General features: G+C 38.1%; 1 protein-coding gene across 10 annotated transcripts in view; it reads left to right on the plus strand.

Annotated features, from left to right (window-relative positions):
- WRN (WRN RecQ like helicase) overlaps window positions 1–8,796 on the plus strand; it is a 125,491-nt gene extending 116,695 nt beyond the window's left edge. For all 10 annotated transcript variants that reach the window (XM_043893944.1, XM_043893940.1, XM_043893945.1 and 7 more), the window contains 3 exons: window positions 1,348–1,510; window positions 4,858–5,072; window positions 8,017–8,796. In XM_043893944.1, the coding sequence (XP_043749879.1) occupies window positions 1,348–1,510; window positions 4,858–5,072; window positions 8,017–8,136 (498 nt within the window). In that variant the 3' untranslated portion in view covers window positions 8,137–8,796. The remainder of the gene's footprint in view (window positions 1–1,347; window positions 1,511–4,857; window positions 5,073–8,016) is intronic.
- The last annotated feature ends 10,281 nt before the right edge of the window (window positions 8,797–19,077 follow it).

Below are 19,077 nucleotides of genomic sequence, written 5' to 3' on the forward strand. Positions count from 1 at the left end.
AAATAATTCCACTGTACTCTTTTTGAGACAAATTGTGTAATAAATAGGAATTTTAACTTCAGTCTCTTATTTAAACAGTAACTTACATATACGTGTTAAACATGCTTGTATATATATAATTGGACCAAATATGTATGGTAAACTGTATGTAATTACTAAGAAAATACGGAATAGCCTCTAAATTTTTTGAATAAATTATATTCTCATATTCAGCCAGGATATGAAGTTTCATATATTACATATTCATGGTTAAAAATATGAGGAGTGGTATATGTTCATTTGGGTCTTTTGCTATTATTTGGTTGTATATTATTGTGAAATATTGTAGTGTAATTATCTGTGCCTCCTGGGAGCCTGAGGGGGGTCTTGCTAGTTAAGCACAAAATTAAACATGCCTAAGGACTAATTAATCAGGAGCTATAATACAATTAGTTTTAGGTAACATGATGCCCGGTATCAAATAACCCTGATATTAGGTAGACATGGAAGTAACTAAAAACCTTCCTTTGAGTGATGAAGAATATTGCTTTAAATGCCCTGTTTTGTGAAAATATCAGCATTCATGCAAATACAGTCCAAATTTAGACTTTCAAGGTGTGTTAAAAAAGAGTATCATGAAATATTTTAGAGCTGAGTGATTGAACTTCCTGAATGTTGAGAAGAATGTTTTATCTAACAGACAGTTTAACTGGATTTGGAGCTGCATTTGTTTAAAAGCTGCGTAAATGTGTAACAGTGTCCTTAATGTAGCATAGTTCATGTTAAGTCCAGTACCAGGCAAATGATGACAGCCACCTGTAAATTGTGTTTGTTCTTATTTTATGAATAGAGCCCATTTAAAGCACTTTTTAAAGTCTTTTTGAGAACCTTTTATAGAATACATTTGGAACCTTATGTTATCTCTAAGCATCTTAGCATTTGTCTTCCTGGAAGTTCATGTAACTGAAAGACCATGTGTTATTTCAAGTGTACAGTTTATTTGTTACAGTTTTACTGTATTTTTAAAAGGTTGTGGCAGCTATTAGATTTAGGTAGAATGACTGTTCTCTGTTACTAATGGGTTTTTAAGGTGAATAATTGCAGAAGGGTGGGGACTGATCTCTTGGCTAAAGCTGGGTGGTTTTGCTTCATTCAATATAGTAAGTATACAAAGCAGCAGCGCCTGTGGAGTTATAGCATGTGAGTCATTTTGAAGAATTAGTTAAAATGAGAAATTTCAATGAAGGTTCAGTCCACTGTTTTATTTCTCAGTGAACATTTACTACCTGAAGGTTTTGGACCTTGTGCTTCTATACACCCAGTGGAAGCTTAAAAAACTCACTGGTTGTTTTGCTGCCATTGCTCTAGAAAGATACAGCTGAGAAGAGGACTCTGCCTCTCGCAGCAGTTGGCATGCACTTGTCCCAAGCGGTGAAAGCTGGCTACCCAGTTGATACGGAGCGAGCAGGCCTGACTCCAGAGATTCAAAAGATTATTGCGGATGTTATCCGAAACCCTCCCATCAACTCAGGTGATAACCATGACCCTTGTCTGCAGCCTTAATGACTTGAGTCATTGAACCCAGATGAAGTAAACAAGCAATCCACTGATATTTTACACTCTGATCACATTAACCCTTTATGCTACTATGCAAACGTTGCTTTTCTAATGCTTTGTCTTGTTTTAGGAAAATAATCTTTCTTCCCATCATCACTCAAAGGAAAGTCTGAATTGGAAATTCTTGTTTTGTTTGTTTGTTTCAGCTTCTGATTACACCTTCCACACCCATCTCCAAAACAGAGCTCTTGCATCCTTCTCTGATTTCCAGTTCATTACTTGGAAAAAAACACACGTTCCTTCCCCATAGTTTACCGGCTCTTAGTTTCTTCCTACATCTTTCTGATTCCCTGTCGTTGGTTTCACTGAACTAGCCTTTCTCCTCCAGGCAGTTTTGTCAGGCACTGTGAAATTGAAGGGATGGACTTGGGTCTCTTGGGCCCCTTGTGGAAGGGTTTTCTCCTGTCATTCTGCTGTGGAACCTCAACTGTGGTCAAGCCCCTTTGTTTGCCTTACAGAAAATGTTAAAATCTGCCTATTTTAAAATTATGATCCCTTTCTTACAGAAGTAAAGACGAGGTACATTAGAAGGGTTTTCCTACTCTAAATGTACAAATGTAAACTAGATGTATCATAATAATCTGGTAAATCTGATGTAATTTTTTGGACTGTTAGGACAGAGCAGAGAACATAGCAAAAGCCTCATGTCAGAGCTACAGTGCAAATAGTTAGTTAAGCTTTTTACTACATCAGATTCTTTCCCACTGAGGAGTAAGTACACAGTTCTCCCCCAAGGTTAGAAATAAGGTGAAAAAGATCACAATTAATACTATACTTAATTGATGAGAACAAAGGTATTTAAGTTACCTTCAAAGGCAGCCTTCATTCTAGGCCTGAGCAAGACTTGACTGAAGAACACCTCCATCTCTTCTCCTGCTGATCAACCTAAGAGGCCCGGAGAGGGGCGAACACAGGTTTGAGCAGCAGTCCTCTAAGTTAGTTCCAGGGAACCTAAGTTTCCCTCTTTACTATATACCATGTTAAAGTTGTTCTGCCAACTTTTATTTAAAGGAAAGACACATGCAGTTTCTAATCCTGGTCGATGAGACCTTCAAGTATTTTAAGGGCCTGCTGATAAATTATGTCGAGATCTTATTGGAGGGAGGAGACACCTTAACAACCAATTCTGCTTCTGTGTCAGAGCTTTCTGGTTGTGTTTTGGTGTCCCATGTAGGGCAGTCTCTATAGGGAAAATGTGTGCTAGGCTTGCTAATCTATATAATAGTTGTGAGTTCATAACTGGAAATGAATGAATTGGCATTGTGTGAACTTGGTTCATCTGGTTCTGTTAAGGTTAATACTGGTTTGTAAATCTGAAAACCTGAGGGCCAGATCCTGTCCTGTGATAAGATATCCAAGGTCCCGTAGCTGTGAGTATCTTATGAGGAAGCTAGCCATCTCTGCTGGTCACTCTCCAGTCTCCCTAACTTCAGCTGCCGTTTTACTAGAAGTTAAGGCGGAGAAAGAATAACAGTCATTACTTGTGGGGTTAGAATCGTGATTGTATAAAATCGTTCTTTCTTCAGTGCAGAAGGAAATACTATTTCAGAGAAAGTCAAATGCCTTCTTGCTCAGATGCCTGCTTGATATTAACACCCGAGAATTACTTTTTTCCTTATATATGTATTGTCTCTTAGGATTTAGAGAAAGATGTGTCTCTGATAAGCTGTTTGATAATATACAATATCTGAAAGAGCTTGTGCAGTTTTTCCCCCCCTTTTCCTATTTTCTTTACTACTACATATTGAGTATAGCAAATTTTCATTCAGAGTTAAATAATAAATTGAAATTAATATTTCAATTGAATTAATAAAGATGTTAGCATAAATTGAAATTCCAAAGAACAATGAAATTTAAATTATACTTATTAAACACTTCATCTCTTTCTGTCCAAACATTGTATATACATTATACAGATAATATGAAAATATATATTATTGTAGTTTACTTCCAAAGCCAAAACTGAGGAAGTTAATATTCATGAGCTCTATCTAAACTTTATTTCTTTCAATTGTACATTTATAGTCTGTACTATATTATTTATTGATATGAAATTTTATTTTTAAATTCTTATTTTTCCATAATAAAATACTGTTTGTTATCTCACTGAAGGAAACATTGTTGAGTTATAAATTATAATAAGAAATGAAGATATCCATGTCACACTAATGATTCAGATAGGTTATTTCATCTTTTACTTCGCTGTAGCCATATGACATAATTTAGTATTTTAATGAACCAGTTTGTTGGCATTTAAATTCTGCACAATCATGAATTGACAATTTTCTATATTTTATTATGATATAATCTTAAACATAGAGTATTTGAGAACTGAGAAATTATGTCTTATTATTTTCATGCTTATTTGCTAAATATATTTTGTCCTTGCAACTTAATATTTTAAGGAATTTTGTACTTTTTTATTCTTTTAGTTTTTTTTCATGTTTACATAATTTTAAGCTGCTTCTTTTATGGAGTTGAGATTCTAACTATGCCTACTAATAAATTAAGCAGTGTATTTAATGATGTACCTGGATAATATTTTGAAGAATTTTGTTCTTTCCTTCTTAATGTGCATGTCCCTGGAAAATTAAGGGTGGCTTCCAAGGGACATGCCACAAAAATAAGGGTAATTTGATCTCTTTAACCACTGACGGGGTGCAGGCAGTGCTCATTGTTTCACTTGATTTTTCAGTAGATATTTTCAGCCCTTATTTGTGTGGAAAGTTAGGGCAAATAAGATCTTAACATAAAATCTATCTTTCTGGGAAAACATATTCAATTAATAGATATTTTAAATAGTTGATGTGTTTTGTTATGCTTCAGTATCCATTGAAAGAATCGTTTTTATTAGCATCTTATTTACAAGTATGATTAGCTTCTATTTTAAGAATTATTTTCAAAAAAATTAGCTTATAATTGATATTCGAAATTTGAAGCATAATTCCTTTAGAAACAATTCTATGGATGGGGGTTTTGATTCTCAGGGCAGCCCTCAAAAGACAGTTTGAAACATAAGTTCTGCAGAGTGGCTGAGCTGACCTGACTCTGGGTCTTGGAAGCAGGGGTGCAGGAGTGAAGGGGCCGTGTGTTTATTCCATTTCCGATCTGTGAGGGGGTAGGCATTTGCAAGAGGAACATCTTCTCTGACCACCTTCTTCCTTCCTCTCTACAAAATATTTCATTATTTCCAGCTCATAGAATTTTCTGTGATGCTCTATGTAATTTACTTTTAAATCTTTTTAAAAAATTCTTTTACAGATACCAATAAAATTAAACTAATTAGAATATATGTTCCTGAAAACATTGACACGTACCTTATCCACATGGCAATCAAGATCCTGGAAAAAGATGGTGAACACAGAATGCTATGCCACTCTTCATGTGATCCCAACAAAAAGCGATGTTTCCCCGACTCTGAAGAGAGCTCTTCAAGTTCTAAGAGAAGCAAGGAAGAAGTAGACACCAATACCGAGGTGTTAATTATATGTAGAATTTTCATATACTGTCAGTGTTCAATTTGCATATCCTAATAGCAGAATGTTGTATTTTTTGATGTGTTATAAATTCTGATAGAAGGTTACTTTAAAAAAAAAAATCTCTGTGCTATGTTTCCTTTGGTTTCATAAATCTGATCTGAGAAAAGAGATTTTTTTTTTTAATGACAAGAAAAGAAGAATATAATCCCATCTATTCTAGCTTATTGTGTGGGAATGTCAGCTTAAATTTTATATCTACCTTATATGGACTGTGTAACCTGGAAATTCCCTTTCTTTCAGGGGCTTCCCTAAAATTCGGGGGTCCAGTGGTTAAGACTCTGTTCTTCCAATGCAGGGGGCACAGAGTCAGTCCTTTTTCAGAGAACTACGATCCAACATGCCTTGTAGCATGGTCAAAAGCAAAACCAAAACTCAAGTTCTATTATAAATACCTTTTAGATATTGGAATTTGTCTGTCATTCTGTTATTCTTCATGCTGTGTTCCTGTTATACTGAATCTCTCAGGTACAAGGGTAGTTGTTTCTCATGGCCCCGGGCATATCCCAGTGCACTTTGGCATGATCAGAGAACGACCATGAGTTTAGTAGCATTTTACATGGTATATTTTATTAAAATCACATGCTTTGAAAATTATTGTTCTATGATTTATCTAAGATAAATAGTAATTAAAGAATAACTATTCTTTGACACTGTGACTTTACCAAATGATTGCAAAGACTTGAAAATTTGACATTTAATATCTTCTGGGCCTAAAGTTCAGTGATAAAAGTTTATGAAAATCATAATTAACTCAAAAATTACTTTAGTTCCTGGATGATAAATTCAGCATAATGGTAGTGGTTGCTACTATTTATATTAGAGAATTAGGAACTTTATTTCAGTTGTAATCTTTATAAAATTTCCAACAGTTAAACTCTTTTTCTCAATAGCTTAAAAATAAGAGGAACTGGTCTTTTTAAAACTGTCCTTCAGTTAGATGTGTATATATTCATGTCGTAGATAACCTAATGAAATTTGCTTACCTGGAATTATTTACATTATTTTGGCAATTGATTAGCTATAAGAAGGGCATTAAAGAAGATAGATGTTGGGCAATGGTAGTGAAACTTGGCTGCTATTCCCAGCCTTTTATTCCTGAAATCTATATACCAAGTGCCTAAGACCTTATTTTTTTCCCAGCTGTATCTGTCAATACAGGAAAAGGTGTAACTTATTATCTTTCCTGAATATTGAAGCACATTTATAGTGAAATATTGTTTCAATCACACAGTAACATTTTTGCTTTCCTCCTATTGAAATAATATCTCATTCTGACAACCAAGTGGAGATATTTTTTTTATTAGGACGTAATCGCTTGGCAGTGTTGCGTTAGTTTCTACTGTACAACATGAATCAACCAAGTGTATATGTGCGGAATGGGGGTATTGTGGAGAGGGTGGGTAAGTGGGTGGAAACCACACTAAGCTTAATAGATTTAGTCTTTTCTTTTTCCCCATTTAGGGGAACAAGAATATTGAGGCTGGGAAGTAGATTATGAGATGAGTGAGCCAGCCAGCCAGTTTTTCTTCCATCCGCCTTCCAGTATAGAAAGCTACTCTGAGCGCTGTAGAGTCTGTTGGAGGCCACGTTTCAAGATCCTTCATGTGTTAACATTCGTCTTCTCTACCGCCCTGGGTTGTATTCCGTAGTCTCTTTCATTTTACAATTATGAGGCTTCTAATAAAAGATAATGCCAAAACAAATTCTCTTTATTAGCTGATGCATCATTAGGTTTACATCTGTTGTGAATGCTGTTTACTGGAGGAAGATTATGTCTTGATAATGGTAGTTCTGATTAATATACTAAGGTATACAGTAGATTCTTTAAATATGTAGTTTTTAAAAAATTGGTGGCAAGTTTTCTTAAATTGAAGCTTTTAAATTTTTATTTCAGGAAATTAAAAAAATTTTTGCCTTTTAGTATTTTTGTCCCATTGCTTGGTATTTCTTCTTAAAGGAGAAGAAACTTTTGTTCTCTATATGTTGGATCTGCTTGTACAGATCATATAGTAGGCAACCACTGCCTTTGGGTTTAATCTTTTCCCCTAAAAGTTAAAGACTTTTAACATAGAATTCTGAGGCTTCATTTGGTGCAAGGGACCCCATAGAATTAGACAAAATATCGTGCATGTGTACATTTGTCTTTTTTTCCTAACTGGATCCCTAGTTGCAGCAGATCCTCAAAAGAGTCTACGAAACAAAGATCATTTTTTTCCCCATTTACTGAGCAAATATTTTTTGAGTACCTGTGATGTCTCAGCAACTCTGATGATGCCTGAACTCCTCCAAGTCTGTCCACCAGTGTAGATGGACATGTGTGCTTTTTTAATCACTAATATAACTGTATGTGTGTGTACACATGCTCAAGCAGATGCCTTCCTCAGAACATTAAATTCACCATTTTGGCATACCCAAGGTTAATGTGGATCTGAAATAATATCCAGTTCTTTCCTTCCCAAATGAGAGTCTACACTTGAGTGTCTAAAAACACGTAACAGGGTGGCAGGTAATTGCCTAAACAAATGACATACTGATTTTGGCTCTCATGTGTTTACTTTTGAAGCAGAAATAAACTCTGTAGTTATCATTATTTTGTTTTATTTGAAAAGGGAATGATGATGGGTGTATACTTAGTAACTTAATGCAGGAGATATTCGATCCCTGGGTTGGGAAGATCCCCTGGAGGAGGATCTGCTGCATGGCATCCCACTTCAGTATTCTTGCCTGGGAAATCCCATGAACAGAGGATGTTGGCGGGCTAACAGTCCATGAGAGCGCGAAGAGTCAGACATGACTGAAATGACTTAGCACACAGCAGTACAGATATATGTATACATATATATAATATATATACTTGTTTTTGTTTGTTTCTTTCCTATAGACTTCATCTGAAACCTCCAAGAGAAAATTACCTGAGTGGTTTGCCAGAGGAAATGAGACCTTACCTGATACCAGCAAGAAATCAGCGGCCAAAACCAAAAAGAAGGGTCTTTTTAGTTGAACTGGCAGCTGCCAGAGGAATTATGTGTCCTGCTGTATTATAAGAGGGAAGCTGTATTTCATTTCTGAAAAGAGTAGGGAGTGTTTGTTTAAAAACTATTCTAATTTTAAAGTAAAACTCACCTATTTATTGAATAGCTGGCATTTTAAAACAGCCTTGGGCAAACCACATAAAGTTGAGTCTTCTGAGAGTCTGAGTGAGTATCTCCTAGGACAGAATCTTAAGTTACCTTCCTATGAGATTGCTTTAAGAAATCATGTCATTGCCTGTTTTCTAATCTCTTCAGTTATTTTCCTGGTATGTTTGGAGTATGTAATGTGCAATGATTTAATATCGGTAACAGATTAGGAGTTGTACAGTGATTATGTGTGTGATATGAAATATTCCTATATTACAGAAATTCTGTCTTATACATGAAGGATGCGTATTTTACAAATTGTTCTTTTTTTATTTTTAGAAGACACTCTTGTACACATTTTAAAATGGTACTAGTGGGCCAGCCCAGTGAAAATGAAACATTTAGGGTTCTGTGTAAATAGACAAAAGAATAGAACAAAGGAGACCAAATGCACTAGGCAGCTATGTACTTTGTATTTTACATATGATTTCTGTTATTTTTCAAATAATAAAAAGTCTTTCCTACTGAAAATTATAAAGATATATATTTTCTTAACTTTAATTTATTTAATTATCACTATGAACAAAGCTAGTGGAGGTGATGGAATTCCAGTTGGGCTGTTTCAAATCCTAAAAGATGATGCTGTGAAAGTGCTGCACTCAGTATGCCAGCAAATTTGGAAAACTCAACAGTGGTCACAGGATGGGAAAAGGTCAGTTTTCATTCCAATCCCAAAGATGGGCCATGCCAAAGAATGTTCAAACTACCACATCATTGTAATCATCTCACACACTAGCAAAGTAATGGTCAAAATTCTCCAAGTGAGGCTTCAATAGTACGTGAATCGTGAACTTCCAGATGTTCAAGCTGGAATTAGATAAGGTGAAGAAACCAGAGATCAAATTGCCAACATCCATTGGATCATAGAAAAAGCAAGAAAATTCCAGAAAAACATCTACTGCTTTATTGATTATGCCAAAGCCTTTGACTGTGTAGATCACAACAAAGTGTGATCACTGTGATCAGTTTTCAACAAAGTGGAAAATTCTTCAAGAAATGGGAATACCAGACCACCTGACCTGCCTCCTGAGAAATCTGTATGCAGGTCAAGAAGCAACAGTTAGAACTGGACATGGAACAACAGACTGCTTCCAAATTGGGAAAGGAGTATGTCAAGGCTGTATATTGTCACCCTGCTTATTTAACTTAAATGCAGAGTACATCATGCAAAATGGCAGGCTGAATCAAGCACAAGTGCTGGGAGAAATATCAATAGACTCAGGTAGGCAGATGACACCACCCTTATGGCAGAAAGTGAAGAGGAACTACAGAGCCTCTTGGTGAAAGTGAAAGACGAGAGTGAAAAAACTGGCTTAAAACTCAACATTCAAAAAATGAAGATCATGGCATCTGGTCCCATCACTTCATGGCAAATAGATGGGGAAACAATGGAAACAGTTAGAGACACTATTTTCCTGGGCTCCAGAATCACTGCAGATGGTGACCGCAGCCATGAAATTAAAAGACGCTTGCTCCTTGGAAGAAAAGCTATGACCAACCTAGACAGCATATTAAAAAGCAGAGATACTACTTTCCTATCAGAGGTCCATCTAGTCAAAGCTATGGTTTTTTCAGTAGTCATGTATGGATGTGAGAGTTGGACTATAAAGAAAGTTGAGTGCCGAAGAATTGATGCTTTTGAATTGTGGTGTTAGAGAAGACTCTTGAGAGCCCCTTGGACTGCAAGGAGATCCAACCAGTCCATCCTAAAGGAAATCAGTCCTGGGTGTTCATTGGAAGGACTGATGCTGAAGCTGAAACTCCAATACGTTCGCCACCTGTTGCGAAGAACTGGCTCACTGGAAAAGACCCTGATGCTGGGAAAGATTGAAGGCGGGAGGAGAAGGGGATGATAGGATGAAATGGTTGGATGGCATCACCGACTCAATGGACATGAGTTTGAGTAAGCTCTGGGAGTTGGTGATGGACAGGGAAGCCTGGCATGCTACAGTCCATGGGGTCGCAAAGGGTTGAACATGACTGAGTGACTGAACTGCACTGAATTACTTTGAGTGCCTTTAACTTTTGATGATGTTGGAATTTGATTCTAATATCTCTTTATTTAGCACATGTGACTGAAATATCCAAAACCCTGCCACTGATTTGGGTAAATCACAGCTGATATACTTTAAGCAGTTCAACATGTAGCATTTAATTGACTTCTTTGTAAATAAAAACAGCTGTTGTTAATAAAGAAGAAATACATGTTTATAAAATGAAAAAATCCAGAAAAGTGAAAAAAAGAAAATAAAAATCACAGAAGTCCCCATGGTAGGTAATTTGTTAACACTTTTCATTTATCTGGTCAAGCCATTTTATATTCACTTCTTTGCTTCATTACATGAATAATACATGAATGAATATTCTTTGTGAAACATTCAAGCTACACTTAAAACATAAAAGTCCCCCATATTCCCTTTTCCCTGCATCCCAGTACCCGGCCCTTTTCCAGGTAACCCCTATCAAATATGTGATGTATAGTTCTCCATAATCATTTCTTCTGCATTATGTGCTTCTGTATGTGTAGCTACACATACATTCTTGTTTTTTTACTTTTATTTTTATATTGAAGTACTGTTGATTTAAAATTTATATTTGTTTCAGGTGTATAAAATAGTGATGCAATAGTTTTATAGATTATATTCCAATTACAGTTATTGTAAAATGTTGACTATATTCACTGTGCTGCACAATATGTTCTTGTAGCTCATTTATTTTATATATTGTAGTTTGTACCTCTTAATTCCCTAGTCCTATCTCACCCATCCGCATCACCCTACAATTTTCTGCAACAAAGGTTTTTTTACTTAGTTTATTGTGAAGATCTTTGTATGTCAGTATATGTATCCGTCTATCTTTTTTTTTTTACAGCTATATCCTATTTGGTGAATATATTATAATTTATATAATCACTTCCTATTAGTGATTTTGTTATTTTTTTCTATTTCATATTATTTCAAGAAGTATAATTATTATCAAACACAAACATGTTCTTTATTATATTTCACTTGTATTATGAACATGTATTTCCATGTCCTTAAATAGTTTTCCACAGAATCTTTTTTGGGGCCTTCTACAGTGCGGTGATTGTCAAAGTGTGGTCTGCAGACCGTTAGGAGTCCCTGAGACCCTTCTGGGGATCTGCAGAAGGAAAACTATTTTTATAATACCAAGAGGTTATTCACCTTTCATAGCGTGTTGATATTTGCATTGAGGGTGCATAGCCATGTGAGTTAAATCACTGGTACTTTACTGCACATCAAGGCAATGGCAGCAAATTACTGATCTGATTAATTCTCATTTCTTGGACACATTTTTCCAATATTCTGTGTGATAAAAAGGCAAATTCACATCCAGCACCTGTGCTATATGCCAAAGTGTGATGGTTGATTTCCAGGAAAGCCCCCGTTTGGTTGGTTAATTGTGGACTAGCTGCTTTTCTTCGTGGGATATCATTTTTACTGAAAGGAATGACCGAGAGAAAACACCGTTGGTTATTGCTCCTAGGCGGAGGCATAGGAATTCCTAGATCCCCAAGTTCTCCGTTCTCCATGAGTACCTTCTGGGTTGGTTTGTTTTGTTTTGAATCCTCCCTGCCTCCCTCCTCCTGTCTCCTGACTCCTTGCCAGAGTGTGTTTTGGAAGCTGTCCCATACATATCTGCCTTATCACCAGGTATGAGTAAGTGGTTCAAAATGACCCTCGCACATTACAAAGTCTTTACCATAAGAACAGATGGACTGAACTGTAATTTCCTGGATGCAACATCTTTCTTCAGCAGGCTCAGGTCTGAAGTTGGTCTCAGATTCATTCTTAGAAACAGGGAATTTCTTTTATTTATTTATTTACTTCTTCTTTGGCCATGTTGTGGGACTTGTGGAATCTTAGTTCCCCGACCAGGGATTGAACCTGGTCCTTGGCAGCGGAAGCGCTGAGTCACAAACACTGGCATTCCAGGGATGTCCCTGAGGAATTTCTTTCAGAATTCTGTTATGCTATCTCCCCCCAAAATATGAACTGCTTTTTCTTCTGTGTCATTTGTCACTGGACCTTAGGACTGTGATAACACAGTCAAATAAATCACTGACAGTTATTTAGAATTCAGCAGAGCTGTGGTCTAGATAAAAGGAGAAAAGAATAGAGGATTCTTCCTATTCAAATAGGTTGCTTTAGAATCAACTGAGAGCATGAAAGATTCAATAGAATGACCTTAAAGTCATTGTAGAGTTATCATCTATCTTAAGAGAAGCAAAGAAATGCAAAACCATCAAAAACACTGAAGAAAGTCAGCTAGTCTTGATAGCAGCTGTGAACTGTGGCCATCTCAGCTGTCTGAGAAGACATTCCCATCATTCTGCTTGGGAAGGCAATCTAAATATTACTTGGGCTAATGTACTAGCTTCCTTACTGGTTACATGTGTTTAAACCTTGGAAAAGATGAGAAATAAGTAGAATACAGAATAAATTAAAACTTTGGTTATATTAGAGTTAAGAAGTACATATTTGATATTGTAAGCATTTGTAATACTTGAGATATTTTAGCTTATTAGAATAATAAGTTATTCTTGTGACTCATTTAAAATATACCATTGAAAAATTAGCATATCCATGTTATTTTTAAGTCAAAATCCTACCAAGTCAAAACATTATTGGATTATTTAATAAGTCCTTAAATTTGTTATTGCACAGAAATAGTATCATCAACAAATTTCCCTTATATGAGAAAGAAAAAAATCTAATATTATGCTTAGTATTAATATTAAGGTTAATATTCATTAAACCCAAAGCTTTCATTGTTTTTTATAAAAATTAATAAAACTTCAGCCTCACATCCAGCTTCATTTTCTAACTCAATTTAAAAGGATTACTGAGAAGTATGTACTCATTATGTCTTCATTCAATAAACATTTGCATCTATAGTTTCCAAGACCATTTGCTGACTTCATAAGAGAAGGAACAAAAAGGAGAAGAAAAAGCAACATGGATCCCATGTTTCCAAGAAGGGAAGGTTTACTCTGTAAACAATTAATAGAAGAGAACATCTCACAAAAGTATTTTCTTACAGGAAACACAACATTTTTAGGAAAATATTTACTTAGCATACTCAGTAAGATGTAAGGAAAAAAATGTATGAAAGACATTTTTCTCTGTGAAGGGAAAAAGGAGCTCCTATGAAGGGATCATAGTGATAGCATTCATAACTAATAATTTATCAGGCATTTGCTATGTGTCACAGCATGTGCAGTTGACCTTTGGGATAACCTGTAGAACTGGAGTCATGTACTGGCCTGTTAGCATACATAGAATATACAAACCAGGAAGGAGATCACAGTCTATGGGTATGTTACCAGGTAGGTTAAAGTCTTTCCCTTTTTTCAAATGGAACTTTCCTTTCCCCCCAACCCCTCCCCCCTCCCCCAACTTGACTCAACCTAGAACTGATAACAAAGGTACTAAATCCTCCAGATTCTAAATTCAGAGCAGTAGATTCTAGCTGTTCAAGTGATCGTGTCTTTTTAGCAAAAATGGCCCCACTGTTTCGCTCTCATCGCTACTTTGAGAAAGAGGAATATTGGGTGAGAGAGAGAACTTGCTTTGCGAAGGAACATGGAGAGCAAGAAACCTTCCAACTTTCCTTCATTGTGAGGAAGGAGGCTTTTCACTTGGACCTCCCATCCTCATTTCTGGAAGAAAGGCATTGGAACTGGGCACTATATTGAGTGTGATGGTCTCTTTCTGGAAGCTCTGACCTACTAGTCCGGCGGAGACCTGATGTTCCTGGAGCTTGTAAATACCTGGGGCTGAGAGTCCAGGTGGAGCCGCCCTCCATCATGCGATAACCAAGAATGCGTTTTCCTCGAGGGTGGAGTGGACGCCTTGGAGGGAGCTGGGTGGAAAGGCCATCCTTCTGGTACCCTCAGAAGAAGGCGACCTGAGCAGTGAGGGCAACCCAGTAGCAGGAACACACTTGGCAGGAGATGGGAGAGAGGTGGACCCCTGGAGGGACCGACTAGCAAACCCCGAAGAGAGCCAGCATTCAGGTGATCGGCCCACAGGTTGAGCAGCCGCTGGTCAACTGGCCAGAGAGGCAGCCCCCGCCAGAAGACGGAACAAACAGTCCTGATGGGCAGCGATATGCTCATGCTCCTCCCTGCCTCCCCGACTTTGCACTCCAGAGGCTAAGTGTGTGCAAGAGGGAGCCGGCGTGAAAGAGACAGCTGGAACCATTGGTCTAGTGGGAGGTAGGTGTGAGGAGAGCCGGGAATCAGACATGCGACTGGAGACTCAAAACCTGAATGGACATTGTTCAGACATCCCCTAACGATAGAAAATTCTGAGATTGGACCGAGTAAGCAAAGGAAGCCACCACCCAAGGGGTCAGGGGGATTTGATACTTGGTAGAAGTTAGAAGAAGTAAAAAGTTTATACTCCAAGGGGCGCACTTGTTATATGTTTGTAGGAGCAAAAACAAGCTGTGGACTGAAGCACTCCTAATTACTGAGTCAGTGGCTGGGTGTCCAGAGGCAAGCAGTCTACCTCCCTAGATAACTGGTGGATGCTACTTGCTGAACTCACTGTGGTCCTGCATATGTTCCTTACTGTGTTTGCTCAGAAATCTGGGTGTCAACACCCCATAGTGTCTCCTTTCAATAGCAGATTCAGCTTCTCAAACAAGTTGACAGAGATGGAAGTAAATATTGAAGAAAGATTTACTGAGAACCTGCTACGTGCCTGGCACAGTCCTAGATGCTGGGGATATGACAATGGCAAAGAAAAAAGTAAGATGTTCTGTCTTGCAAGTGGCAAGGGGATGGAGAGCAGAGCAGCTGGGAAGGGGTAGAGGGTTGTTTCACAGCCCTGGTGAGCTTTGGAATTAGCCTGAGTTTGACAATTTGTCACGCCGACCCTGAGCAGATCAGGCCCGTCTGAGCTTCATTTATCAACGTTTTATAGAAGAGGAAACAGGCTTAGAGTGTTTGTGGAATTAAATGAAGCACAGCCTTTTTCATAATTCTTGGCACACCATAGGAATAATAAACGTTAGCTCTTCTCATTCTTTGCCTCCGGGAAAGCTATAGGGGAATCCACTTTAGATATAATCGGAAGCTGCCTAGTGGTTTGGTCAAAGAAAGGGGAGTTAGGTGATTTTAATATTGAAGGACACCGGATAGAGTGTACCAAAGTAAGTATTTGTCATTTAACAGAAGATAAAAAGGGATGGATATTCCAAAACTTTTAAGAAGATAATGGTAATAATAAAATATTTGGAAGCCGATGAAATACTCTGGTTCATGAATTGGTTATCCAAGGCCTTGTCTTAACATTTCTGAATATAAACCATTTAAAAATTTCCCCCAGGGTTTACTGCAGCTAATTAAGGGTAGGGGTATTTAAGCTGGGGAGAGCAGAGTACCCAAGATGGTGAAGAAGAAGGAGGTAGGAACAGGGGCTTTGCGAACTGTAAGCCTTGAAGGAGATTTGGAACTTGACAAGGCCCGCAAATGCCGTTTGTTTTAGGTCCTAAGACGATCAGATTATTTTTATTGACTCCTTGGAATTACACAGTTTTAAGCACCAAGAACCTGTTTCTTTATCTTGCGCCTTCATTTCATTCTCCTAGGGAGTAACCAAAGGAACATTGACCTCAGTGGTTCAAGAGCACCACCAAGTGGTCAAGTGTGGTAATGTTAGGTGATACGGTACACAGGAAAAGGATAATTTGCTTGGGTTTTATCTTCATGGGGCTTCCCTTGTGGCTCAGCTGGTAAAGAATCCACCTGCAATGCGGGAGACCTGGGTTGGGAAGATCCCCTGGAGAAGGAAATGGCTACCCACTCCAGTATGCTTGCGAGGAGAATTCCATGGACAGAGGAGCCTGGCGGGCAACATTCCCAAGGATCGCAAAGGGTAAGATGCCGCTGAGCACGACTACTGTCTTCAGGTGGTGCTCAGCTAATTTGTCAAGATTTGGAGGGAAAGGTGTTTACTCTGAGCCAGTTTTTATGAGCCACAGAGAAACTGGAATCTGTTTATTCATTTATGGAGCAGCCAGAATTTGAATCCAAGTCTGTTGGTCAGTTCTAAGATCTAAGTACATTGGTTCAAGGGATAATAAGATTTACTTTTCTACTCTCAGCTGGAAATCTTCCTTGACCTGTATTGAGAAAATCCTGTGGCTTCCCACAGTCTAGAAAGGGGCTTCTTAAACCTTTTCTCAGGTACTCCATCACCCCCATAGAGAACTCAACTCACAGTTTCCTCTACATAATGAGAGCAATGTGTAACCATCATGTAATGAATCTTTATGTCTAGTCTCCAAACCTAGATTCTAGGTCTTAAATGTGGAACTTCACTCTTGTAGAGAGCACCTGTGAAGCCTGGGGTAAGCACTTCCATCTGCCCTCTCCTACCAACAAGAAGTGCATCACCCAGCCATTCCCTTTCAAGGACTCCAGATTAATTTCAAGCAGCAAGGTGATGGTGGTTGTGGTGGTGAAAGGGCTTGAGAAGGATTGGAGAAGTGATTCCAACAGTGTAGCAAGATCAGCAAAATGGAATCCAGAGGGATTAATGAGCAACTGGGCTTAAAGCGTGCTGGCGTAAACAAAATCTGAAATTCTTCGTTTTCCCGGATGACCATCAAGTCCCAGAAATGCTCTAGGTTTCCTCCATAATTTTCTCATTAATCAGGAGAACTCTGCCTCTCAAAAATGTTATGAAAGGCAGATTTTTAGTATCCTTACTAGTTAATCCTGCTGTGTACATTGGCACGTCTCCTCCATAATTCATATGCTAGGGTCCCCAGCCTGCTGGTCCTTCAGTAAGTCTGCTCAGAGTTCTGTCAAATGAACTGAGATATTGATTTATAAATAAAATAATGTGCTGCCTGACTTTCATGATCTTAAAAAGGTAACCAATTTTTCAAGTGTGCTAATTCAACATAACAGTAAAATTGCCTTTCATTTAGAAATATGTTATTTTAGAACCTACCAAATTAGCCTGCTTTCAAAAGTTCAATTTCCCTAATGGAGAAGAGCTCATTTAACTCAGCTCCAACCCTGACTTCTGGTGATAAAATGCCGTGGATATATTCAGAAGCCACTAGTTTTATGGACATTTTTTAAAGCCAGAAAAGTGAAAAATGATGTGAGGTGAGAAATAAAGTCAAGTGATCTTTATTATTTTTGCTGAGATCCAGTGTTTACAGGGTATATGTGTGTGTGTGTATGCATGTGTTTGTTCATGTACATGACTATACAAATTCCTATAAATCAAAAATCCTCAAAGTGGACCAACCATGAATGCCAGGTTAATTTCCTGAATAATGTATTGAATTGTACTTTCATAACAATTTCTTAAGCCCTAAGCTAATCCAATTTTAAACAAACATAAAAGTCCTAGTTTGATTTTAAGTGTATTTCTGCTTAGTTTTTCCTTTCCCTTCTCTTCTTTTACCTCCATAACTGTCCCAACTTTGAATACCTGAAGACAATGGCACAATATCCACAAAATTCTGAAGGAATGGAATTTTGATCTGAGACTATTATAGCCAATGAAGATGTCCTTCAAATAAAGATTTATGGCAGGTATTGCCTAATACAAAGCATTCAAGACATGCAACACTCAAGACAAATTACCAGTGAATGTAGAAAAACAAGAGTTGACTCAAAGGACATAAGAATAGAGACCCTGTGTTGAATCTATTTAAATACAGATCTCACATTAAAACTGATAAAATCATGGTTACAGAATACAAAGCAAATGATACAAATCTGAACCATGTAAAACAATATAACTAAGAAAAATCAAGCAGTTGGAAGAAGGGACATGGAAGAACGTGTTCTTTCAGAGCAGAGAGTCAAGTCCGTTTAAAACTTAAACACAGGAGAAAAGAAAAAACTAAATTTTCCTCTTTTTTTTTTTCTTATCCTTAGAAGGATATTTTATGAAACAATATCTCTTGAGAAAAAAAGAACATTGATTTGATACTGACAAATTTCTGTCCATTAAACTCAAGTGAAATTAAATTCAGTACATTTATAACAGTGGTGTGATGCCAGTTAAATAAATGTCATTTATTCTGTTTTCACCCATCCATTGTCCATCAGTTCGATGGACATGTATGCACAGATCCTTGCCCCCTTTGGAAAGTGAATGTGTTAGTCACTCAGTCGTGTCTGCCTCTTTGTGACCCCCATGGACTCTTGCCTGCCAGGCTCCTCTGTCCATGGGATTCTCAGGCAAGAATACTGGAGTGGGTTGCCATTTCCTTCTCCAGGGGATCTTCCCGACCCAGGGATCGAACCCGGATCTCCTGCGTCGCAGGCGGATTCTTTGCTGTCTGAACCGACAAAATCTTCTTTTCTAACTCTTAATTTGCAAGGGCTTCCAGGGAGCCCACTGGACAGGTTTGAGATGTGTTCCCGGCAGCTGGGAGACACAGGGAACTGGGGTCTGACAACCGAAGGGCAGTTCCAGAGAGGGGAGGACTCCCAGCTGCTCTGGTGGTGGAGCCAGGAGCGGGGCTTGCTGTGCAGGGAGCAGCCTGCTCTCCTGGGGTTCGTCTGGGTGAACGGTGTGCGCTCGTTTCGTGGGGACCAAGCGGGAGCGATGCCTGATGTGGGCTCCTGTGGGAGCCGGTGGTCTAGGGTTGACTGATGGAGGACATCTCAGCACGAGGAGTCTGGTCGTATACCTCTGGATGCCCGAGGGTTTTCTTTCTGGAGTCATGGGAACTTCAGGGACCTTCGGATGAGCCCCTGA

Source organism: Cervus elaphus, chromosome 32 (genome assembly GCF_910594005.1).
Source record: "Cervus elaphus chromosome 32, mCerEla1.1, whole genome shotgun sequence".
NCBI classification, from domain to species: domain Eukaryota; kingdom Metazoa; phylum Chordata; class Mammalia; order Artiodactyla; family Cervidae; genus Cervus; species Cervus elaphus.